Source organism: Mycteria americana, chromosome 1 (genome assembly GCF_035582795.1).
Source record: "Mycteria americana isolate JAX WOST 10 ecotype Jacksonville Zoo and Gardens chromosome 1, USCA_MyAme_1.0, whole genome shotgun sequence".
NCBI lineage: Eukaryota > Metazoa > Chordata > Aves > Ciconiiformes > Ciconiidae > Mycteria > Mycteria americana.
This window is the reverse complement of record NC_134365.1, coordinates 13,433,442-13,460,045: the sequence shown is the minus strand read 5'-3', so window position 1 is coordinate 13,460,045 and position 26,604 is coordinate 13,433,442. Positions and strand designations below refer to the sequence as shown.

The 26,604-nt window shown below is 39.9% G+C and overlaps 1 protein-coding gene across 15 annotated transcripts in view; it reads right to left on the bottom strand.

Moving 5' to 3' along the window:
* The window catches only part of MAGI2 (membrane associated guanylate kinase, WW and PDZ domain containing 2), a 776,755-nt gene that overhangs the window by 249,159 nt on the left and 500,992 nt on the right, over positions 1-26,604 (bottom strand). For all 15 annotated transcript variants that reach the window (XM_075491038.1, XM_075491056.1, XM_075491102.1 and 12 more), the window contains exons 4-5: positions 10,495-10,710; positions 250-463 (exon numbers count right to left, since the gene is read on the bottom strand). In XM_075491038.1, coding sequence (XP_075347153.1) covers positions 250-463; positions 10,495-10,710 — 430 coding nt within the window. The remainder of the gene's footprint in view (positions 1-249; positions 464-10,494; positions 10,711-26,604) is intronic.

Here is a 26,604-nt window from a genome sequence, read left to right as displayed (position 1 = left end):
AGAAGAAACAACAGCTTTAATTGCTGCCATTCAAGTGCTAAGCAGTCCAGTTACCTATCTTAAAAACCAGAGTGCTTCAATGTAAGTCAGTAGTGCAGGGACTGCCACCAGCTCTCAGGAGCCTTGACAGCCAGAACATTCCTGCTGTTTTAATGAGAAGGAGTGCAATGCTCCACTCCACCGCACAAACCATTTCCCCACCCAGTTAAATACGATACACCTATTAGAAAGAGAAGAAATAAGACTCACTCAATGAAGTAGACTTCCCCCTTTTCTGTATAAGCCATTTCCCAGTTATCAGGCAATGGGCCCAAGTCGTCGTTCTCTTCAGGTTTAGTCTGCTTTGGTACATCCATATCCTCCTTTGCTTCTTCAGGCTGAGTATATCCTGGTGCAGGACAAGGTTGGGTGGAAGGTACCTCACCCGAGACACCTGTACTCTTCTCTTCATGTTCACTTGATTCTACAAGAGAAGAAAAATTACAGGTTTTGGATATCCAAGTTAATGGTGGAGAATTTACCACGCGCAAGTCTCCAAGCAATACTCTGTAAACTGCAAGCCTTGAAAAAAAGAGAAAAATTCTGTTGGGTTTACACAAGGGTCCCTCTGATGATGCATTCTATCTGGAACACAATAAAAGAAAATAAAGCAATAAAACCAAACTGAAACAAGAAACTAATAAAGAGCTAAGAAACAAGCCAAAGAGTTCTGGCTCGTTCTGTCCCAGGAGTCCTTCCAGACCAGCAGTTAGCACTGAGCAGAAGGTAGCCTCATATCCAGCAGTGCTACTGTCTTGTGTCTTAACTTTTCAAACTATACATGCATAAAGCAAGTACCCTGCTCTTTTACTACAGACAACAGATCCTTTTGAATTAAAAAAGTGTATACACTAATTGCTTTACCTATATCCATACATCAAAGAAATCAATATGACATCCATCAACTCATAACAATATATTAACCGTATAGAAAGTGGTTGGTTGTGATTTCATTACCGGTCTAATTGTGGGAGGCTTAGTTTCCCACAGCCAATGACAAATGCTTCCTATACCCAGTATGATTGTGTCTCACTGTGACCAAGAACATATTCAGGAAGGAGTCTTCCTTTCCTATGTCTTTTTCAGTACTTGAACTTTCACTTTTTATTGATTTTATTTTCCATAAATTCAGAAATTAAAAAAATGTGGTGTCCAACAGTATCTCTACCACTATCAGTTCCCACAGTCCAGTCCATGTACTTTTAGCTAAGTGTAGTAGAACCTAGTGATACTTGTTAAAACATCCGCTGAACACAAACATAAGACAAAACCACAAAGATACCTCAAAAAATGTCAGCTAAATAGGGAGCAGGTGTGCAATATCAGGACCCTAAATGTGGCTTATCCACATTATTGAGCACTTACCTCCACACTTAAGAGCCTACATGCTCCTTTGCACGAATGAGTATCACATAACAGGGCTTCCACGCACACAACTATTGACAGTGGAGAAAACACAATCTTCTCTTGACTACTTCTAGCTCAAACAGAGGATGCTTGAGAGAACTTGTCCTACTAAAGAAAGAGATTCCTTCATCCTTGGAGGTGAATTAATTTGGTTGACTGGTCTACTAGGTATGTGTTTGTAAGCTGTGTTTTATCATATGGTCTATCTAGGAACTATTTCTTGAAAAAATGTGGCAGGAACCTGTTGCCTCAGTGGACAACTGAGGAAGCTCTCATCCTCGGATCCTTTTTTCTGTTGCACTTAAATGAAGCCTGATCTCATTGAAAAAGTATTCAGACTCCTATTTTTGGCCAAATGAACTGCAACTAAAATAAATTCCCAATTTTAATATATTGACTGAGTCTCCAGTGACTATGACGGGATCCTAGTCAGATGGCTGAAATGACCCTACATGTTAAGTTAGGTAAACCAAATTCAGTCCTGCTTAGGCTAGTTTCTCAGTTTCTACACAGTTAAAATGAAGGGACATGAATCTCAGACCTAGTGAGCAAGGCTTTACATTAGGTTATGTGAAAGCTAATGGCATAAGCTCACCAATAGATAAAAATCATAGGAACACAGAAAATGAATATCAGAGGAGAACTGAGAACAAATTGTGAACTTGTACACCAGTATTTAATCAAAATGATACATAACTGGTGTAATAGAGACTAGACTGAGACTACTGTAGCTTGTTCATAAAGATGTGTAAGGAATGAAGGAAGTGCATATGATTTTGTATCACCAAAAATGTATATACACTTGCTCTGAGTAATACTATATGGACTATATTGAAGTCTGTGGAGAATTGTAAAAAAAGAAAGGAGAAAAAATGTTTTTAAAAGAAGTAAACAATGTAGTCTACAATAAAGTTCAAGAAGATGACAACTTTTTTAAATGAACTAACTGTGCATCCAGAACACAGAACTACACAGATACTTTTATGAAACATGTAGGAGGTGGAAGACAACTCGGGTGAAATGACCTAATTTGTGATGCTTAGGACAGCAAGAAAGAAGAGCAACAAAAGATTAACAACATGGTCTTAAAAAATTAACAGCAATTGTCCTAAAGACCTCAGATTTTAATAAACTCACAGAATTAATAAATGTAATGTTATGGCAAGCAACGGTAAGGGAAAAGGAGTTCAGGAGAACTGGTAAAGATTAAATACACAATACTAAGAGTTCAAGCACAAATTGTCCTAACGAAAAAGAAAAATAGTAAGTATAATCAGAGATCATTTTGATTAAGCCATGACTTTTCAATGGTCTGCTACTTGATATAGAATTGTACAAAAGGTGAAAACTAGATTAAATTGTTAAGGATGAACACAGAAAAACAATACGGGCATGTAACAGCAAAGCAGAAGAGTCAGTATAGAAAATGAGATAGTCAGGGACATTAAAGGTGACAAGAAAACTTTCTGTAAGTGCATTAATAATAAGAAGAAAACCAAAAGCAGACTCATTTCACTATGTGGGAAGGAAGGAAAGCTAATAATATATGAAGCATAAAAACCCCAAGGCAGTTAGCACTCTTTTTGCCTCAGTCACAACTGAAAAAAGATTACCTGTGATTAAATGACTAACATAATTAACGTCAGCAATAGGGCTAAAGAAATCAGAGTAGAGTGGGCAGAGAACAGGTCAGGTACAACTTAGATGAAGCAGCAATTCTCAATTGGCAGAGCCTGATGAAATGAAACCTAGGCTACTGAGGGAACCAATGAAGCAGACTCATGACTAGTAACGGCTACACCTTTGAGACTTCATGGAGAAAAGAAACAGAAAAGACACAGTCCTGGTTTCAGCAAAGTGTCCATGATTTAGGTTTTTATATAGCTTTATGTTCTTAATTTCCGAGCACCTAAGTTCCCTTTGAGATAACTTGCTCAATTAGGCCACTATGTCTTTTTAGAAAAAAGGAGGAAGACCCACAAAACTGTAACTTCACATCTTTCTATTTTTAGTTCCTAGAAGGACATTGGGACCAGCAATCAAACCACCTACATGTAAGCTCTTCAAAGGTGATAAATAATTGTCAAGATTTTTCAGGAAGAAATTGTGTCAAACTAATCTTATTTCTTTTCAAGACAGAGTAACAGGTGCTGCTCCTCAGGGAGAAATGGTAGATATAGCTTTCACGATCTTAAAAAAAGACTTTTGACACTGACACATACAGCCTTTTAGAATTGTGTGAAAAAAAATAGATCCAGTCTTGAACAGGGTGATGGTCTATAGCTCTACAGCCATATGCAGCTCATGCTGCTAAATCTTAACTCATACTTGAACTACGTGGTATTACAATCATTTTATGCTGTTTGGAAATGTGGATCTGTCTGTGGGAAGAAATGCATTAGCAAGAGACACAAGCACAAGTTTTGCTTAGTTGCATCCCACAGCAGAACAGTAGGATCCCAGGGAGCTGAAGTCCTCTCCTTATCTACCACTCCCACATCCTCCCTCTCCCCTGCCTTGGCTTTCCAAAATATGTGGCATCTGTCTGGTGCAAAATGCCACAATCAGCGGTAAAAATACAAGATGGGGAGCAAGTGCCTAGGCAGAATTCCTAGTGAAAATACAATGGAGGTACGGGATGTGTGAGGGTTGTCTAACCATTATCTTCAGTCAATAATGATACTATTGCAAAAGAAAAACAAGCATCATAATAGGTGGGAATAGTAAGCATATGTGGTACAGGTCCTTCCACCTTCAGCTACAGTAAGGTTTAATCAGGAGTACTGTGCCCAGTTTTGATAATTTCATGTCAAGGAAGATGGGAAACAGTCCAGAGGATAGAAAAGAAAAAAAAAAAAAAAAGAAAAAGGTTGGAAATATGGAAAGATTGAAAACCAGGTGTTTTTAGTCTTAAGGAGAAAAGACTGACGGATAGGGGAAGCATTTTCAAATATGTAAAAGTTCCCTGCAAGGCAGAGAGGATATATGGTCTCCACTTCCCCTGAGAATAGGACAATGTAATTGCTGGTAAATTCTTTGGGTTTTTTGTTCTTATCTCTGCAAAGCAAAAGTAAGTTCTCATCTGTCTCAAGCATCATTGACAGATCTGTGAGTTGTAATCCTGAGGCTACCTGCAGTCTTGACCACATTTCTACTACAGGAAGGATGCTGTACAGATTAAACTGAAGACAAGACATAAGGCCACATGGTACAGATGACCGCAGTAGAGCAAATAAATTTGGAGCACAGGTGAATCACACCCAATGGCTAATGATCAGCCAAGTGGTCTGATCGTGCACAGATGTGGTGACGCTGCTGTGTCTTGGGATTTTGGCATGATATCCGCAATATGTGTTCTTTCTCAAGATCTTATTTTTAATAGGTCTGATGAGGTCAGATTCTTGATTTTCAATAACTATATTAACAAATCTCAGCCATCATGATAGAAGAAAAAATGTGAAAATTAGGCTTTGAGGATTAGAAGAAATATTCTGAGCTTGTCTAAGGTAGAAATTGCTATCAAAATATAGCGGGGAAAAAGGGAACCTGATGCTTATTTAACAACTTAAAAATATAATTATTTTAAAGCCAGTCTCATGAATTATTTATTCCTGGAGCATTATCTTTTAATAGCTTACTTTGATAATGGAGAAGGCATCATAATGACTAAAGCCCAAGCAATTAAGGTAGAATTGTCTAATGTCATTTAATAACATTAAGTTTTACACAACGGACATCCTAGTCACACTTATCTGGAATACAGACCTAGGTGTCATCTAATCTTATATTTTGTTGTATGTATATACTCATTCGCATACTCCAGGTAAGGTAGATAATCACTGGTTTTCTTTCTGCTAATATATATTCATACATAATATTTGATTTGATAAAAACCAGGAGTTCTTGTTAAAAACTAGTAGTGTCTTAAATGTACAAATAAAATTTGAAATACTACAGTAACACACTGTGAGCACAAATATTTATCTTCAGACAATGTATGATATAAAAAAAGATCCTAAAATTGTACCATAATATGGGTCCAGAAGTATTTTTGTCACTAAAAAACCCATCAATTGACTTTACATCAAGTGAAATAGCCTACTAGAGCTGCTGTCTTGCTACAAAACAGATTACATGGTCCAGTGTTCAAAAGCAGCTTAGTACAATATCTCAACAGTGAGTGTCCTGGGAAGTGACAGAATAGGCACCAGTAAAGCACCAGCAAGCTATTGCATATGTGGAATACAAAGAACTTTGGGAACAAGATAACGTGTATGTTAAAAATACCTACTTGTCATTAAATACTGGAAGTTCATCTCTGTAGTACTCCAACTCCAAATACCAGCAGTTAAAATATTACTGGTTAATATGACATATTCTCTAAACAGCTCTTAGACAACCTAGTGATCATTTTTTTAGGAATAACTGGTAGTTATGTTTTGATGGTCTCAGAATTTAAGCCTTCATCAATGCTGTTGCTTGTACTTTAAATTGTTTTTATTATTATTTACAGTGTAACTCTTGAAATTTGCTATCTAAACATGCAAGAGGACCTTGCCACTTTATTCCTTTATTTTAATGCTGCAGATTATTCATGCAGTAAAGTTTAAAAACTTATTCTCTTCTTCCAAAAATATCAACCCAGATGACCTAAGAAATATCAGCAGAGAACAAATTAAAGGAAATATTATTAAATAGTAATTTATGGAGTGGTTTTAGCAGCTCTGCAGGAAAATATTGCAGCCCTTTATACCCTTATTGTATTTAAATGACTAATTTGTTAAATGCTGCACAGGAAACAGTCCATCCATTTTAAATGACTGTTGGACACAACAGTAGTTTAACTCATGTTTGCTGAGCTATGTGCATCTCTTTTCTTGTGAAAATACCACTCTGCAGCCTTGGAGCTGCTCCCTTTCCCACTGAGCTGTAGCCATACTTGGGTTTTGGTGCTTTGCATGGAGGCACTGTTCCCACTGACTACTAAAACAATAAGAACTAAGAGCTGATGTGGGGGAAGGAAAACAAGACACATGGAGACTGGGTGAGCATAGAGTATTCTGTAGGTCATAGGTTGTGACCTAGCTGTGATAAACTGAGTTTAGAGAGTACACCTACAACAGATATATCAATGGACACCAATTTTTGTATTTTTTAAAACCTTATGGCTCTTGGATGCCGTGTGTGTTCTTTTCATACCTCTGGCTGTCTTTGCTGTGTAATAATAAAAGAGTAAGCTCAACCTGTTCCTTGGGACTCCTGCACCTTGCGTGGTGATTGACGGCATTGGGACTCTAGCCTTTTGCTTCGTTATCAACCTAAGGCATGGAATGATAATTTTGAAACTTTATGTCATATCTTATCCTTCAATTAATTTGAGCCTGCCAGAACTTTCATTCTCTGGGTGCAACTTATCATTGCTCAAGTAATGTCAGAATAATGCACATACGTAGGCATTCTTTCAGTGTTAGGGTGGTTCTTCTGGAGTTTGGATGATAAACAATCAGTCAGAAGTGTGAGACAAATGTGACATGACCAACACAGTATCAAATCATGATGCTGCTTGTGAAGGAGACTGACTTAATTCTCTGCAGACATGAACAACAACAGCAATGAAAACTGAATGTCTGGCAAGCAGGTTGCAATTTGACCAAGAGTCTTTTAACCTCTTTTGTCAAAGCATCAGTTTTGCAGAAATCATTAATTTCAATGCAGTGTACATCAGGAAAGGCTTCTCAGGTGCAAGATGTCTCACCCAAACCAGTGAATGGCAGAGACCCAACCCAGAGTAGCCAGAAGTCCAGTAATGTGGGCATTTGCACTAGGTATGAGAAACCCAACACTAACTCTAGACTTGACCATTTTAACAGCTAATCTATGGATTGTGTCTCTCATATGCTGCTTGGCAAATAGTAGGATCCTTCATTTAAATTTAGCGACCTAGGCTCCTGTGTATCTGTAGGCTGAATTAAGCACTCTCGTTTGCAGAGGTGATACCCTAAAATGGGTATCTCAAACACCTATGCTCTCTTACTCTTTGGAATTGCCTCTTTCTCCTTACTTTATATAAAGAGAGCAGAGACAAGTAGCTCAAACAAAAAGTAAGGCATTTAGGCATATAATTTACTGAAGTTGAATGAGATAAATCCCATCTCCCATTTCATACTACTGTGTCCTGAGAAAACTTGATCCAGGAAGAAGGACTAAGAGTGCTCCATTCTAAAATGGCCAAAAGCCTCATCCTAAAGAAGTGAGAAGGCTTCCTGTTGGGTTCTGAGCTGAGGACAGGTAACAAAAATCAGAAAGAATAAACACATTTTGCAGCACAAATTAACAAGAAGACAATTATGGAGCACAGTTGACAATCTCCAGTCTGTACAAATACAACTGTCTGAGGGAAATCTGATGGCCTATGAAGCAAGGTATGTGGAAGTGAATTAATGAAAAATTGATTCCTACTAATAAAGCTCAACAGATGCACAGATTATCTCGACAGACACTGGAAAGTGGTCTGAAAAATCAGACCAAAAGCACAAAGATCTCTGCAACTATGAGTGTTGCCTATTGGTCTGATAAAGACAGTTTTATTTTCTTCAGATTCATCTTAGATCTGTTATTATTTCACCCTAGCAGTCCTAGGTGTTACAGCAGTCCTTTGCCTTGCCAGCACTCTGATACTTTCGGCAGTTAATAAGTCATTAAGTTGCTGAGCATCTATAAAACATATATCAGTGTTTCAAATGTCCCAAGAGTCCTATGTTTAATAAAAGACTCCCATTAGAAGTGAAGCATTTAAAATAGAATACACTTCCTAAAAGAACTGGTAATAACAAATATCCTGCCTTGGTTGCTTCTTTATAAAAACTAGATTGCTCCCTCCACCAAGAGTTTTAAAAGAAAAAGAAAAGAATTAACATATTCTGGTCTTCCTGATTGTTCAAAGACACAAACTACAAATGAACGCACATTTTAGAGGTAGCTAAGACTCTGTCAGCTCACAGAGAAAATGACTGCAGTAACAGGGTCCGTGGGAGCTACACTGCCCAACAAAGGCAACACAGCATGTATGTACAGAGCTGCTTTGCTACAATCCCCGAAGTCCTCAATCAGTGTAACTGAACAACAAAACCCTGCTTATGAAACCATGAGAGCCAACACAGGCACTGCTTGTTCTGCTGGCCACACCTACAGGAATTACTTTGTGGGGGGTGAGGAGGGGGAGGAGGGGGGCTGTCTTACGCCGATGCTCATGTGTTTCATTTTGTAACACGGCACATGCCAGTGCTTGTTTCTTGGGTGCTGCCTAGTCATCGTTCACATAGAATTGGCCTGGGAGAAGCAAATTAGAGGTGTACAGTGCAAGGAGAAACACAGGTAAACATTGCCTCTTGGTCCAGTTCGAGCTGAAACATATTGCCCTGGAAATTGCTCCTCAGCAATGGTCCGTTATGTGGCACATTTCAAATAACTGCAAAGAATGATCTTTCTAATGATTTCTACAATACACATCAGAGCCCAAATCCTGCCTGTGCCTCTTTTGCTGTGGAAGTATCCTGGCAACAGAGCCAGTGCTGATGTTTTATGTAAGGATTTCTGGGCTTCATCCTTTTCTGCTTAGCTGTGTAGGAAAGGCACTAAGCGTCAGAGCATTGCCAACGGATGCAAGGTTGTGTGGAAGGGACGAGCAAGGCTCATACAGCATGTGATGGCAACGGCCAGGGAGTAATGCTGCAGCCCTTCGGAGAACCGAGAGGGGAGAACGAGATCCACTCTCACCCCATGCACCCTTCTGCCCTCCTTGTACACGGGGATGGATTTTGCACAGGGATTTGCCCTTAACATGTAATGTTAGGCAACACCTACAGAAAAGCATGTGGCAAACACATCCTTGATGGGAAGATATTCAATTCAATATACTTTCTAATGCGGTAGGAGAAGAAAAGTATATATAGAATCTGCAGTATGAAAATCCTTTTTACAGTGCTTGGGAGATTAGGTAATGGGTTTTTTGTTTCACATTAACCTATGCATTTAGGGAACTTGCAATATTCCATTTTATCTTCTCATCCATGTGATTGTCACTACTTCAATAATTTGTTTCTGAATTTCTAAGTTCACCAAAATGGATTAATTAATTTATTTCTCAGACAGATATAAAAGTCTGAATTCTTTAATTTCCTACTTGAACAACAACAACAAATCATTTCTTAAATGGTACTTCAGAATAAAAATGATTAAGTACTGTAAAATGATGACTTGCTGAAACATTGAAGGGGAAGCTGATTACCTGCTTGGGAAAAGGCTGGAGTGCTCTCACTCAGGATACCAGTCAGTATCTTGAGTCCCTTTTTTTCTGAAGAACTATGAACCAAGGGGTAAAACAGCAGCTGCCTTTTAGGACTAGACATCTGAAACCTTTATCAGCTTTATGCAGGCTCTGGAACATTGCTGAAAAGGGTCCTTCTTGATAGTATTGCCCGCTAAATGTCATCGGCACTGCCACAAGTTCATTAGTATGATGACAACTTTACTCTTCCACAATATTGCTAAGATTTCATAACAATTTACAAAAGTTCACTTCATAATGTAGTGAACTCTCTTGTGAGTATCACCATTTGAGAACAAAGAGACCTGGAACACAGAGACTAGATTAATTTGACCAAATTACAGTTTTCTAGACTCCTTCTATAGTCAATGGAGAGAAATAGGCACTTGTGATTGATTTCCTAACCTAGAAATGTAAAACAGGTCACATGAACTGTAGAACAGAAAGTAGATATTTTTCTCTTTGGTCTATAAAGAGGGTTCAAAGCAACTAGTTCAGAGACAGATATCTTTACGGTAGCTGAGGTAAGTGAGACGACTCCCCAAAATGCAGGTTAAGTAATTTGGTTTAGGCTTGAGAGAAATCCTGTTATTCAGGGTTCCTGGCTTTCAGTCTTGAAAGAACATCTTTACCTGAACATGCATATTCTTACTGCAAAAGGAGGTAACTGAGGACTCTGTGAATAACAGAAACACATCGCAAAGCAAGAAGGAAGAACAGACCTGGTGTTACTGTCACGTCATTTCCATTGACCACAGGTCTTTCTTCCTCTTCTTCCTCTGGTGGTTCAATACCTGTCTTCTCCATATTGCTCACAGACTTATTCCTTTTGCGTTTGCCTTCAGCCCCGGGAGTGGCACCTGGGAGGATCTGATCTGTTACATTTAACAGCAATGGAGCTGGTTCTGCTGGAGGCTTCGGAGTGCCGTAATAGTTGTCTGGAAAGAAAAGAAAAGGAATAGCACATAAATTTGCAGAAATACATCTGCTGCTTCTTCTTCTTTTGGTTTAGATTAATGAGATTACGTGAGGTAGGAGCTGATTCATCAGCTAAGATAAAGATTAGTTCAAAATGTTTTCTGCGAAGTTAAATATTCACCTTTCATGAAATGGTAATTAATTTCCTTGGTGGTAGCACTAGTGATCAAATCACGCTCACAAGTATATACCATATTAACACTTCCTGAAACTTTAACAGGGTAAGTTAACATTCCTCTCATCCAAATGCCTGACAAATAGGCACCATAACAGAGCTGGTTTTTTATTTCAAACTGTTAGTTAGGACAAATTAGTTTTGTAATATTTATGCCACAATACCAGAGTTTCTGAAGGATCAAAAGGACCATAAAAGTATTGGCTATTCACTATGTTATGTCATTTTCACACTCCCCAAATTCTCTCACCTGCTTAGAAAGTAAACAGTCTTTCAAAGATTCAGAGATTTACAGTTTTCAGTAATGCTTGCACTATCTCATTTTTCATATTTGTTGAATTTTTGCTATTCATGAGCAAAGCTCCAGATTTGTAATAGTTAATGCTAATATATTTTCAAAGAAAGTGGAAACCTTATGCTTTAGGGCTTAAAATTATCTCAAAGTACTAGGGAATTCTGAAAAGATTTAAGGTGGCTGACAGATTACCCTCTATTTGTCTCTCATGAAATTTCTGGCAACTTCTTCTGAATCACCTACTTTCTGTCAGAAGGATTATCAGATTAGATGGGCCATGACCTTATCTTTTCTATCAATATCTGTATGTTTGCATTTCTAGCACATCTGGTCTCAAAACTGATTTCTTACTGATACCTCAAATTTGTCTTAAAAACATGGTTAAAAATAAAATATTAAAATAATCAAATAAAAGAATATAAAAAATATTAGCAAGTCCTCTCTAGAAGCAAACATAAAGAGTAATATAAGACATAAAAATAAAAACATGCTATTTATGCATAGTTATCTTTGTTTCACCTGAAAGTTGAATTGAAGGGCAGTGAATATAATGCCTTACAAGCAGATTTTCAGCAGTTAGTAAGGGAAACTAAAAATACTGTCCAGCTCTGAGAAACTTTCCAAAGAAAAAAGCACCTATGCAAGGATATTGAGTTGCTGAAGATATTTGTAGACCGTATGACCATTTTTTAATTCTTATCCCCAAATTTAGGGCTTCTGCACAATCAAATAATAGCAGGAACTAAGTTACAAAAATTAGTTTTAAATCACATATGAGTGTGACACAGATAAAGAAATATCTTATATCTGCACAGTAAACCATCATAAGATGCATCTTGAAGGCAGAGTAAAAATTATTTCCGGTACTAGTATTACTATGTGTTTCCAATGAATTACAGTGTTCAGCCATAGGACCACCTCAATATAGTCGAGTAATTGAGCAGTCTTGCAACTACTGAATACTCTATGAATTTATTGCAGTGGTTTAGCAAAATTATATTCATAACAGATGTTTCTGTAATTGTAATACACTAGAAAAATTTCCCATGTTAAATGGACCTTGTACTCACTCTGGGTTTAGGGATAGCAGAATGAAAAACTGACTCACTGAAGATTTTCTTTTGATTTTATGAGATGGCAATAGGTTTAATACAGATCCCGATGCCAGTAGGGCAATGAGTTGTGCCTTCGTATGGCTGTCTGTGACCTGCCCTCCCACAGTCTGCAGGAGGTCTCTCTGACTCCCAGGGTTAAAGCAGGGGAGTGGGATTTGGGGTCTAAGGAGGGAAGGGAAATCTGCCTTGATCCACTCACAAAACTGTAGCTCCAAAATATGTCAAAATCAGATCTGGTCACAGTCAAACTTCTAAGCTGGGTAGAAGTTTCTAGGCTGGGTAGAAGCTGGGTAGACAGTGCACGGTATTTTGAGAGTACCTGAAAACCCACAGTCTTGAAGGCAGTGTCAGTTGGAAGTCTACTTTTGTATTTCCTTAAGAGCATGTTACCTTTATTGGCGAGATTGCTTGTCTGAAATATTACATATTTTGAAAAAAAGGATTCCTCAATTTAAAAAATTCCTCCCTGACCTAACCCATTTTACCAGTCTGAAAGTTAATCAGTGCCACACATGCCTTAAGCTTCACAAAACCTGTGAAATATGCACTGATTTCCACTGATTTCATAAATACCAGCACACAAATGCCATGGTATAGGACCAGTGTGATACAAACCGTGAAACTAAAAGTGCAATACCTCGGCTTTTTTTCCTTTGTTCTTAGTTTTGCTGTTGTCATACAAAATCAAGTGCAGTAGTAATTAGCAGTAATGCTAATATCCTGAATAGTAGATAAGATGTTTTAAATGAAGGACATGCTTATTCTGTTTTTGGATATTAAACACTTTTTCACTTCGACTGACAGTATGCATTAGTGGGAGACAGAGAAAAAAGTCGTAACAAAAAAATTTCTATGAATATCACATATATAAAAATATAAGAAACAAAAGTGAATATTTAAGATTAGGAGCCAAAGAGGATTTCATTCTTTCAGTTTCAAAATGAAAATGCAGTATAATTTCCAACTTCTGTCCTGTAACATAACATGTTATGTGCTTTATGATCCAGTAACCATTAATTTAAAAATGAGTTTTGCATTATTAGTTGCTATCTACCTACCTATCTATCTACCTACCTACCTATCCTTAGTGCAAATATATGCATAAGCATTAAAGAAAAATTAGAATCAATGTAAACTGTATCTTCTATCAAAAAGAGTTTCTCAGTGTCTTTAAATTCTTTGCCTAAGCCTTAGAGCATTACAGCGAATAGGAGACTCTCTCATAAAGCCTCAGCAATTGTCGTATCTAGGCATAACGCAGACTAAATATTTAAACGCCATAACTTTTGTTGCAATGATGTTTGGAAAATCTCTGATAAAAACAGCTGGTTTTCATCTTGCCTGAGAAAAGGACAGGGCTGGTTCAAGGTGTTACTGTTGAAACACTAATCATAAGGTACTGAAATTCAGCTTCCTGTAGGTACAAAAAACACACCAAATAAATAATTTCAATTGTGTTTAATTTAAAAAAAGGAATTAATAAAAACAAAGAAAGCTTACTAAAAGAAAATATAAATCTCAGGCTCATTGGCAGTCAAAAAACCCAGCAGTTAGGAGCTTTAAAAAAAAGGAACGGAGCACAAAACAGAAAACACCTTTATAGCACTATATAAAACCACATAGTACCCTCCCTTTTGTATACTGCCTGCTGTTCTGGTACTTGCCTCTCAAAAATTACATGGAGGAACTAAAGAAGGGCAATTAAAGCTTGGAACTGCTTAAATTGATTTGGAGTTTTCAGCTTGGAAATAGGACAACTGAAGGGGGATATGGCAGATATGTATAAAATCAGGAGAACCCTGGGAAAGTGCCTAGAAAATAAATGAATGGATGCTTGGCTCCTCACTACATGAGAACAAGAGGATGCTCAATGAAATTAGCAATTTTAAAACAAGCAAAAGAAGTGGGTTTTTTTCACGCAGCATAAAAGAATAGTGGCATTCACTGTCAGATGCTGCCAGTATCATAAATACAGTCAAAAAGCAATTATACAAAGTCATAGAAGAAAAAAAACCATGAAAGCTTATTAAATGTAAAGGTACAAATTCTGAATCAAGAGTTCCATACAATACAGATCGGTGGAGTGCAGAATGTATCTCTGCATGCCTTCCCTGTTCTTGCATTTTTTGCCTTAATATCTACCAATGGGCAGTAGTATAGACAGAGTACAGGGCTACAGTTTCCCTTGGTTTGACTTAGTGCAGCCACTCTCTTACTCAGGTGCCTCCTCATTGCACTTAAAAAATGTGTGCATATTCCTCTGCCACCCCAGCACAAAGTCAAGAGGTCAGTTTAAGCCAGCAGAGCTTAAGCTAAGCTCTTTGCACTGGGCCTGACTAAAAGCTGTCATGCAGACAGGCAGTACAGACCAAGTATTTAATTGCGGAAAAACCACCACTGCTTAATCCATCTTGCTGCTGGGCCTGATTGCCTCAGGGCTCCCCGCCTGTTTCCAAGCGCAGCTGAACACTGAAGATGGTCTAACCCAACCTGTTTGACTCTGCTGCCGAAATGGATTGGAAGCCATAGCACAGGTACACTTGCCACCACTAAGCTGTATGAAAAGGTCTCCCTGCTTCTGCAGAGAAGGAGTCAGAGAAAATTACTGGGGACATTAGCCCTGATTACAGAGACCAAATCAGGAGTCAGAAAGTCAGAAGCAGCAGAAAAAGGAGAAAATGAGGAGGACAAAGCAGCTATTTTTTTTTTTCTTAACCTGAGCTCGCCTAAGTCAGGAAGTAGTAAGACTTTTATTTTATTGACAAAGTGTTTGATGATGAAGCAATAGATCCTAACTTGCTTCCTGAGAAAAAGTAAGCCCTTATGGAAGAAAAAAAAGGCAAAGCATTTGGGTAGTAGTAAAGAAGCGGAAGAATCATGCTGAAATGATAACCTGTCCTGGTTTTGGCTGGGATAGAGTTATTTTTCTTCCTAGTAGCTGGTACAGTGCTGTGTTTTGGATTTAGTATGAGAATAATGTTGATAACACACTGATGTTTTAGTTTTTGCTAAGTAATGTTTACACAGAATCACAGAATCACAGAATCGTATAGGTTGGAAAAGACCTTTAAGATCATCGAGTCCAACTGTAAACCTAACACTACCAAGACCACCACTATACCATGTCCCTAAGCACCTCATCCAAACGTCCTTTAAATACCTCCAGGGATGGAGACTCAACCACTTCCCTGGGCAGCCTGTTCCAATGCTTGATAACCCTCTCGGTGAAGAAAAATTTCCCAATATCTAGTCTAAACCTCCCCTGGCGCAACTTGAGGCCATTTCCTCTTGTCCTATCACTTGTTACCTGGGAGAAGAGACCGACCCCCACCTCTCTACAACCTCCTTTCAGGTAGTTGTAGAGAGCAATAAGGTCTCCCCTCAGCCTCCTTTTCTCCAGGCTAAACAATCTCAGTTCCCTCAGCCGCTCCTCATAAGACTTCTGCTCCAGACCCTTCACCAGCTTCGTTGCCCTTCTCTGCACACGCTCCAGCACCTCAATGTCTCTCTTGTAGTGAGGGGCCCAAAACTGAACACAGTATTCGAGGTGCGGCCTCACCAGTGCCGAGTACAGGGGGACAATCACTTCCCTAGTCCTGCTGGCCACACTATTCTTGATACAAGCCAGGATGCCATTGGCTTTCTTGGCCACCTGGGCACACTGCTGGCTCATATTCAGGCGGCTGTCAACCAACACCCCCAGGTCCTTCTCTGCCAGGCAGCTTTCCAGCCACTCTTCCCCAAGCCTGTAGCGTTGCATGGGGTTGCTGTGGCCCAAGTGCAGGACCTTGCACTTGGCCTTGTTGAAGCTCATACAATTGGCCCCAGCCCATCGATCCAGCCTGTCCAGGTCCCTCTGCAGAGCCTTCCTACCCTCAAGCAGATCAACACTCCCACACAACTTGGTGTCATCTGCAAACTCACTGAGGGTGCACTCGATCCCTTCGTCCAGATCATTGATAAAGATATTAAACAGGACTGGCCCCAACACAGAGCCCTGGGGAACACCACTTGTGACCGGCCGCCAACTGGAGTAAACTCCATTCACCACCACTCTTTGGGCCTGGCCATTCAGCCAGTTCTTTACCCAGCGAAGAGTACACCCGTCCAAGCCATGAGCAGCCAGTTTCTCCAGGAGAATGCCGTGGGAGACCGTGTCAAAGACCCAGTTTTGGCCTTGACACTAGTCAAGGCCTTTTCAGCTTCCCCTGCTCTGCCAGATGCACAAGAAGCTGGGAGGGGGCACAGCCAGGACAGCTGACCCCAACTGGCCAAAGGGCTGTTCCATACCATATGGCGTCATGCTCAGTATAGAAACTGGGGGGAGTTGGCCGGGGGGCAGCGATCGCTGCCTGGGGACGGGCTGGGCATCAGTCAGCAGGTGGTGAGCAGTTGTTTTTTTCCTGGGTTTTGTTCCTCTCTCTCTCTCTCTCATAGTTTTCATTTTCATTACAATTTTTTTTTTTCATTTTTCAATTTTTAAACTGTTCTTATCTCAACCCACAAGTTTTCTTACTTTTGCTTTTCTGATTCTCTCCCCCATCCCACTGGGGGGGAGGGTGAGCGAGCAGCTGTGTGGGGCTTAGTTGCCAACTGAATCTAAACCACAACAGTCCTTTTTAGAGCCCAACATGGGGCTCAAAGGGTTTGAGATAATAATAGATTAACCAGAGTGTATAAGGAATTTAGGTCTGTTAATGGCTGTGGGTCACGATATTGATTCATCTGTTCTTGATATTGGTTTATCTGATCTGCACCATGCTCATTTTTTTGCTGTACATGTTAAAGATCGGTGTTGGTTTTTGCAGTTTGCTGTGCTCTGCAGTGATTAGTGATGTTTTGCTGGGAGATTTGTTATTAAAACACTGGCCTTGAGCTTAATTTGGTATCTGAGTTCTGTACTGAAGCCATTACTGTACTTCGGGTACCACCTGGTGGAGACAATTAGCAATTAAACTTCTTCCTCTCAGGTTTTTTATGGAGGAAATACAGAACAGCACCTTCGCTACCTTCTTCTATGATATTTCCTCCTTCATTACAATAACTTTTCAGTAGTTTGAACATCCTTGAGTAGTTAGGATACTTCTATTCGTATTGCTTGGGAATAATATTTCAGTTTTGTCTAAGCGTAATAAGAAATTTAACAATATCATCCAGAGATCTGCCCCAAGGCTGGATAGTTATGAGTGGCAGGGTGTGTGTGATAGTATGGGCAAGTACCTAGGACAGTGGGCACCACCAGTGTTTTGGAACTTCACCCCTGAACAAGTGCAGAATCCTGAAAAACTAGTAAAATGTTTGGAAGAAGCATGCTGTCACCCTGGCAATTCCAGAGAGACACAAATCACTGCAACATGCTGGGGCTTGACCCATGCCTATCAAGTCCTGTTCAACACTATTCAGTACCCTCAAGGGGAAGAGAAGGTCTCTGGATCGGACGACAAAGTGACAGGCACTGCAGCTACTCCAACACTGGCGACAGGCACTGCAGCTACTCCAGCTCCGATGACAGATACTGCGGTTACTGCAACCCCCGCGACAGGCACTGCAGCTGAACCAGGGAACCAACCTGTGCCAGTATCAGTTGTCCCTATACACAAGAAGAAATCTTGGAGGTGAAAGTCAGCTCGTTTAGAAAGGGAGGATAAAAAAGCAGAGCCATCACAAGGAGAGGAGGAGGAAGAGGAGGAACTCGTAAACAAGATGGAAACCACCTGATCCCTATCCTTGAGTGAGCTGTGAGATATGCAAAAGGATTTCAGCCATCATCCAGGCAAGCACATTGTCACCTGGCTGCTCCGATGCTGGGATAACAGGACCAGTAGCCTGGAATTAGAAGGTAAGGAAGCCAAGCAGCTGGGATCCCTTTCGAGGGAAGGGGGCATTGACAAAGTGTTTGGAAAAGGGGCACAAGTCCTCAGCCTCTGGAGGCAACTCCTGTCAGCTATGAAGGAAAGATATCCCTTCAAGGAAGACGTTACATATTGCCCAGGCAAATGGACCACCATGGAGAGAGGTATCCAGTATCTGAAGGAATTAGCTGACATGGAAGGTGATTTATGGTGACCTGGACAACGAGCAGTTACCCAAAGATCCAGATGAAGTCAAGTGCACGCGACCCACGTGGCGGAAGTTGGTACGGAGTGCACCAGCGTCATATGCCAACTCATTGGCAATACTGACCTGTAAGGATGGAGAGGGACAAACAGTGGATGAAGCGGCTAGCCAACTCTGGGAATACGAAGAAAGTATCTTTTCCTCCCTTGTCTTGGCTGTGGAGAAACTGGTCCAGCAACTCAGAGGATAGATCCTACTCCCCACCTACTGCTCCAGTTTCCAGTGGACAGTTCCCCAGAGTAGAAGGGCTGATCTTACTCCTGATTTTAAGGAAGAAACTCCTAACTCATATGTACAAGAAGTGGGTAACAAATACTATGATCAGGACTAGAGGGGCCCTGCCTGCAGCCAGGTGGAGGAAAGGGACAGCCGGGTTTACTGAACCGTGTGGATTCAATGGCCTGGCACATCAGACCCACAGGAGTATAAGGCTCTAGTAGACACTGGTGCACAGTGTACCCTGATGCCATCAAGCTGTAAAGGGGCAGAACCCATCTGTATTTCTGGAGTGACAGGAGGATCCCAGCAGTTAACTATATTGGAGGCCGAAGTGAGCTTAACCAGGAATTAGTGGCAAAAGCACCCCATTGTGACTGGCCCAGAGGCTCTGTGCATCCTTGGCATAGACTACCTCAGGAGAAGGTATTTTAAGGACCCAAAAGGGTACCGGTGGGCTTTTGGCATAGCCGCCTGGCGAGCTGTCAGGGACCGTCGAGGTTTAGCTTCAGTTGGCAACTAAGTCCCACACAGCTGCTTGCTTGCCCTCCCCCCTCCCTGGTGGGATGGGGGAGAGAGTCGGAAGAGCAAAAATAAGCAGACTTGTGGGTTGAGATAAGAACAGTTTAATAATTGAGAAAAAGAAAAAAAAATTGTGTTGAAAAGGAAAAAAATGAGAGAGAGAGAGAGAGAAGAACAAAACCCAGGAAAAAAACAAGTGATACAACCGCTCACCACCCACTGACCGATGCCCAGCCCGTCCCCGAGCAGCAATCGCTGCCCCCCGGCCAACTCCCCCCAGTTTCTGTACTGAGCATGACGTCATATGGTATGGAATAGCCCTTTGGCCAGTTTGGGTCAGCTGTCCTGGCTGTGCCCCCTCCCAGCTTCTTGTGCCCCTGGCACAGCATGGGGAGCTGAAAAGGCCTTGACCAGTGTAAACACCACTTAGCAACAACTAAAACATCAGGGTGTTATCAACATTATTCTCATCCTAAATCCAAAACACAGCACTATACCAGCTACTAGGAAGAAAATTAACTCTATCCCAGCCAAATCCAGGACATAACAAGACTCAGATTTGGTGATGGTCACTATACCGATGTGCTCGACACCCAGTGATCCCAGTTACTGGAGGCAGTTCTAAATGTATCTCCCACAACATTGTGCTCCACTTTGCGCTACGCTGCAGGGGCTGGCCTCACTGAGCACCTTCACCGCCAGCACCCCCAGCCCCTCTCCCCTTCTGGGAGGAAAAAGCCCAAAATGCATCATAGAGAGAACATCTCCACTTTCCAGCCTTCCTCACAGGGAAGGGAGAGGAAAGGTTTTTTTGCCAGGTCTGCATCCCTGGCTGTGGAGGAGGATGTACTCCCCTACCTCCTGGCATCCTTCCTGTGGAGGAAGGAGGTTATTGCTGGGAGAGTCCTTGGCTCCTGAAGCTCTACTGATCTCATCTAAGAAATTAAAAAGTCTAGTTTAAAAATGTAAGTATTATGAAAAGTTAAAAGTCGTACTGAGGAATTAGAAAATTATAGTAAGAATGAAAAATCAGACAGAAAATGAGAGATGTGCCAGAGCCAAAAACTTTTAATATGAATACTTCCAACTATGGTGTGACTCAGATTCTGAGCCCAGAATGAGATACACATTCCTTTTCACACTTATTTTTAGAGTGGGATGAAACAATACCCAGCTACAAATACACCCCTGCTTCTGCTTATTCAGCACCCTCATTTAGATTGATCTGTCTGTACTGTTTATACAACTTTGAATTGCTGAAGTATCAGTCAAAATTGTGTGAGTCAGCCACAACTCTAGGAAATGAAAGACAAACCTTATTTTTCAGTTATTAGAACAATAACTGCAAATGTTATGCTGAATGTTAAATCTCTACATATTGCTTTTGTGGTCACTCACTAGTGATAATAAATTAAGGGGAAAGTACCTGAAGTCTAATTGTTATCTGGATATAAGAGTTACATCTGATATTTTAACAGCTTACAAACAAACACATGTGGAAAAATAATGGATTGCAATGGTATACAGACTTTTAGGTAGGCAGAAATTAGCTTAATTTTTAATTAAAATAATAATGTGAATAAATGTGAATATTGATTTTATTACTTGATTCAAAGATGATAGCTGAATTTGTTTATGAGTAGAGGCCTATTGCATATATCAAGAAGCATCTGTTTATAATCTCTGTCTATTTATAATCAATGTCCAGATGGAGATCGGTGACAAATGGTGTCCCTCAGGGGTCCATATTGGGACAAGTACTGTTTAATATCTTCATCAATGACATCGACAGTGGGATCGAGCACACCCTCAGCGAGTTTGCAGGTGACACCAAGCTGAGTGGTGCGCCTGAGGGACGGGAAGCCGTCCAGAGGGACCTGGACAAGCTGGAGAAGGGGACCCGTGTGAACCTCATGAGGTTCACCAAGGCCAAGTGCAAAGTCCTGCACCTGGGTTTGGGCAACTCCTGGTATCAGTACAGGCTGGGGGATAAAGGGATTGAGAGCAGCCCTGCCGAGAAGGACTTGGGGGTGTTGGTTGATAAGAAGCTCAACATGACCAAGCAATGTGCACTTGCAGCCCAGAAAGCCAACCATATCCTGGGCTGCATCAAAAGAAGCGTGGCCAGCAGGTCGAGGGAGGTGATTCTGCCCCTCTACTCTGCTCTGGTGAGACCCCACCTGGAGTACTTCATCCAGCTCTGGAGCTCTCAGCACAGGAAAGACATGGACCTGTTGGAGTGGGTCCAGAGGAGGGCCACAAAAATGATCAGAGGGATGGAACACTTCTCCTGTGCAGAAAGGCTAAGAGAGCTGGGATTCTATTTTATAACAAAGGTGTCTTAACATTGTCTAAATGATAGTAAAAAACCTAACAAAATACCAGATTTTGGAAGCAACAATGAAAGGAGATCTAAAAACAGTATCTCCAGCTGTAGTGGCCCACAGCCTGCAAGGCCTGGGATGTCAGATTCAAGTCTGCTGCTGTCTGGAGTCCACGCATGGGGCATGCTTTGGATGCAAAATTAAGTATAGGTTTCTGGCAACCTTCATAAGACAGCAGGAAAGAAAGCCTGTGGTTTTGGTATTGCTTAGGGCAGGACCAACACACTGGAAGTATAACCAGCAGGGTAAGTTCATATGTGGTTGGTAGTCTCTCAAACTTTGCATTAAATTTTCATGGCCAACATAGTCCAGGTAAATGGGTTGCAGACATCTTCTCTGAAGGATTTGGTATTGTGTGAAATGAATGTTGAAGACATGAAGGATTCTTAAATGCAGGCTCCATGGACCTCCTAAACTCTGTGTAGACCTCCAGGAGCCAACCATGTGGTGTCACCATGCTCTCACTTCACTGTGCTGTCAGATCCACACATCACTTTGCCGTGGAAGTACGTCCAATCAATTGGCATCTTCTTATGAAATTATTTTATTCTAACATTTCTAGTCACCCGTACATGTAATTTTTGTATGTCATAAAACATGTTCTGCAGTACAAATACACAAGTATAGAATATTTTAAAACTGAAAAAGCCCTCTCTCAAAATTCTTACTACCATCTTATAAAATTCCCAAAGAGGAAAACAGTACATAGACGTTGTTAAAATATAATTAGTGATGTATTTTAACAAAATTGAAGACAATTACCACCTCCTTAAGGAAGCCTAGCAAACTTCTTTTCACCCACTCACCCTGAGTGAGTAATTTATTTTGACGGGTGACTGTACTATAATTAGGGGTTTTTTAATCATTGCTGTAAGGTTGGGTGAGTAGATTTTGTTCTTGGGTTCATACATTTTCATGATGGTTTTGCAATTCTGCTTGATGGATCAAACTTGCAGAACTCTTAGTGTGGTGCCAAAGTAAGTGGAATTAAAAAATGAAGCCTTCTAAAGACTTTAGATTTTAGATTTATGTTACTATTATTTTTACTCATGATCTTGTGTCATTAAGATGGTAAAGAGGTCAGGAAAGGTCATAGTTCACATCTCAGGATTTAGGGAAAAAAGTTATTAAATATAGATTTGTGATTATGTTTTTCAACAACATCTCAATTTCTATTGTGTTCTCTGAAATATTTACAAGCAAGGTTATACTTTTACTAAGATCTTTGGGGCTATTTTTAGTTTCTTTACGTTCAGCCAGAGACTGAAGATCCCAGAGAAGTCTTTGCCCTTCTTTTTCTAACTAAGCCTTTGAATCCAGATTACTTAGTTCTCTGAGTCTCGCTGTTACATTAACATCTGAATTAAAAATACAAATTAAAATTTATTTATTTGGGGAGTGCTGTCAGAATGTTACATGTTATACAGAACTAATTCCTTACTTGTCGGATACAGAGATCCCCATGGCTACCCGTTATAAAGTCTGCACCCTTGCTATTTTCTAACTGTATTGGGCTTTAGCTATGGCTAAAGCTACTCAAAAGGAATATTTTCTGGAGATCTCAGGGTTCTGCTAGAACAGAGGGTTCAGAGTTATTGCCTGTGCATTCCCAACAAACACTTGAGCATTTTCTGTCAGGGGCTGTCCAGCTGTTTCCCAGAGGCAGGAAGATTTTTGATGCCTTGTGTTGCCACAACTCTTCCCCAGGCAGAATTCTCATTTGGGTTGGTCTCTGCAGCTTCTGCTAACAGACATTAGGCAGATATGCTAACTTCTGTGTCAACTAATGACATTTTAATAACTGGCTTCAGGATTGTCTATTCATCTACATTAAAATTAAATCACTAATTATAGCTGTGGATTTTTGCCCAAGAGTGTTCTGGCCCCCAATGAATGCAATAGCAGAGGAAATTTCTAAATTCACAAATACAGGAATGGAGACAGACAGGCTGTCAAACCTTCTAACATGACAGACCTGCTCTTCTCTTACTATCAGACCCCAACTGCCCCCAATAAGAATCTCTCTTTTCCAGACAGACTAGGAAAGACTGTAAAAGTAAGGGTATATGAATACGTTTCAACTTCTTAATTGCTATTTTTCAAGATAAATATCAGTAGCAAATCAATTTTTGTAACCTTAAGGTACTGATAGAGTGTATCAGATCTGCATAGGGGATGATCTAAAACAATTCTGATTTTCAGAAATGTTGAAGACACCAAAATTAAGGCATACAAAGTTAATTCTCTTTAAAAAAAAAATATTTTCCTCAGAGATGTCACTTCATGCTTTAAGGTATTTCAGAGAGTTCAGGCTCCTAAGTTTTTTTCATCTCTGTTTCCATAGTTCCATTTTACATAGCTGCTTTTTCTTTTAACTATTCTTTTTCTTTTTTCTTTCTTTTTTTTAAGTACTAGAGCGGTCTTATCCTATAAATATTCTGCATTCCTTAGATTTTGTTAATTAATCTTTTAGCTATTTGCAGTGGTCCATCTACAAATTTAGGCACATATGCAAGACTAATCCCTAAAAATTCTGTGTAAGAGTACAAGAAGCAAGTAGAAAGAACAATTTCACCTTTACAGAATCAGATAGTGCCTAAACTGTTTTCATCATCCCTTTAATTCCTACCAAGACCAAACCATGTGAACAGACACAACCCTCTTGAGCACTAAATCTCTCACAGTTGGGAAATAACAGTTCTCCTGTCAGACCTGGGAACCCCATGGGTTGAAGGTGTAAATACATTTCAGGTAAAGTAACTATAAACCATCCTGTGTTAAGTCCAGGTGGAGGTAGCTACTGAGAGGGAACTGTCTTGCTTTAAGGTTCCTCAAAGATTAAGGTCCTGACCTTATTTCTCCCAAATATTCTTCAAGTTTGTATTTCTCTCTGAGAAGCAGAACAAATCAATTTTAGATAATGGCCTAGAAGAGAGATGACTGCTTATCAGATGCAGCAGTGTGCTGCATGCACTGCACATCATCACAGATCTCCCAACCACCAGCAAATATGAAGTGACCTTTAACTTCCATGTTTTGATCTTATACTGAGCACCGCGTACCAGAAATGAAAAATCTAGACAGAGCTCTTTAAAAGGCTACTCTTACTTATTTAACGAAAATCATGGACAAAGGGATAGGAATTAATAATTAATACGAAAGGGCATTTGGACTTCACAAGCAAGAATCACAGAGGTATGAATGCAGGATATTGGAACAAGACTGTGCGACAATACAGCTTGATAAATACATTAGTAACTGTTTTATAGTATTCTGCACATTTTAAAGCAATTCTGTCACCTGACCTCATCTTCTAAAAAGCAATACTACAATCTGGAACCTCTACATTCCCATAAAGGAGACATGGTTCAATTCCTAAACATTATATTCTTTGCTGCAGCTAAGCAGAGATACCGAGATACTTCTTTCCAAGGCACATATATCTTTTTTGTTGTGAGCTGGCTGTTGTTGTCTGGATTCAGCCCTTGAGTAGTCACTTATCATTGTGTCTGATCCCTGAATGATAAGAGAGTAAGTTTTTAAATCATTTCACTTTTACTGCTTATAAGTTAGGTGTCTAGTTTAAAGTAACCAGCTCCCTCTACCCACCTGCCCTGGGTAGTGATCTTAGGTGGGATGAATTGACCTCTGGAAGTGTACATGGTTTTGGTTGCTGACCTTACAACAAAGTCCAGACACCTTTTAGATGGCTAATGATAGATGACATGATTCAGACCTTTAATAACCAAGGTCCCAACTCACTGAATCATGTTATTGCCTTCTGTCATCATTTAAAGATTTAGGCTTAACAAACTATGAGATTGCCTACTTTCCTTGAACTCTGATTTTGTATAATTTATACATTATTGCTAAGGTTCTTGTAGAAGTAAAAGTCCTTTGCTATGTTAGAGAACAGCTTGCAGCACAGTCCCTCCCTTTTGACATTAGTGCCTACATGGTTTTTCACCCTTACAAATGATCTGGAAACGATATATGAGAAAAAACTAAGAGCAGTTCCAGACAAAATTTCATCTAGTTTAGGCTGGGCCACAGAAGTGGATGTTTCTGAAGCTTCAGAAAGACTAAAAAAATTAAAAATAAAAGCATATGGGAAGGCATCATGTTAGATGAAATTTATTATGGATAAATGCAAATCAGGGAACCATTGGGCTGTAAAATGGCTATCCTTTGTAGAGAGATACTGGCGTTACTGCAGACAGCTCACTGTACAGTAGCAGCTTCCTTCTGCTAAATAATAAGCAAAGCTAGAACCATAAACTGGAAGGCAGCTTAGGAAGGAATAGAATGATGTGTCATGCAAACGTTCAATAATGTGTTTAAGAACTTTATTGCATACAGTCTTGGCCTAGACTTTTTTAAGGAAAAAAATTACAGAAATAAAAGATGTTCTGAGAAAAGCAAAGAAAATTATAAACTTCCTAAAATAAAAATTGAATGTATTTCAGTTGTACAAATCAAATGTACTTACGTAATAAGATGGTAAAAAGGAAGGGAAATTATAAAAGTAAATAAATACAAAGTTTACATAAAATTAAAGATGAGAAATTGAAGGTCAGTAAGAAGAAGCACCTGCATTCAAAATGAATTAAACTGTAGAATTGCTGAAGTTTTTCAGATCAAGTTTTGAGTCAAAAATGGGAATGAGTTTCAAGAAGATACAGTTACTATACCAAAAATTTTTGAGATATTATCTGCATGTTAAATCAATCGGTAGTTGTTACAGATCTATCTGAAAATGCTGTGTGTAGGGGAACAGGGACCAGGTGAAGTTTACTCAAAAATGTATATTGTAGAGGTCTTATAAGCCTGAGAATTGCCTGATCTGCCTTTTGCCTGAAACGAGATGATGGATTAATGACCCCACTCCTGGTTTGATCAGTACTGTGTTTCCTTTTTTTCATAGGAATTTAGGCTTATTTTAAAAGTCGCATTTATAGACGTCTTATACAATTTCACAGTGGCATTTTCTCTGGGTTATAGTTGGAAACCTGTCATCTCCAACTTCCTTG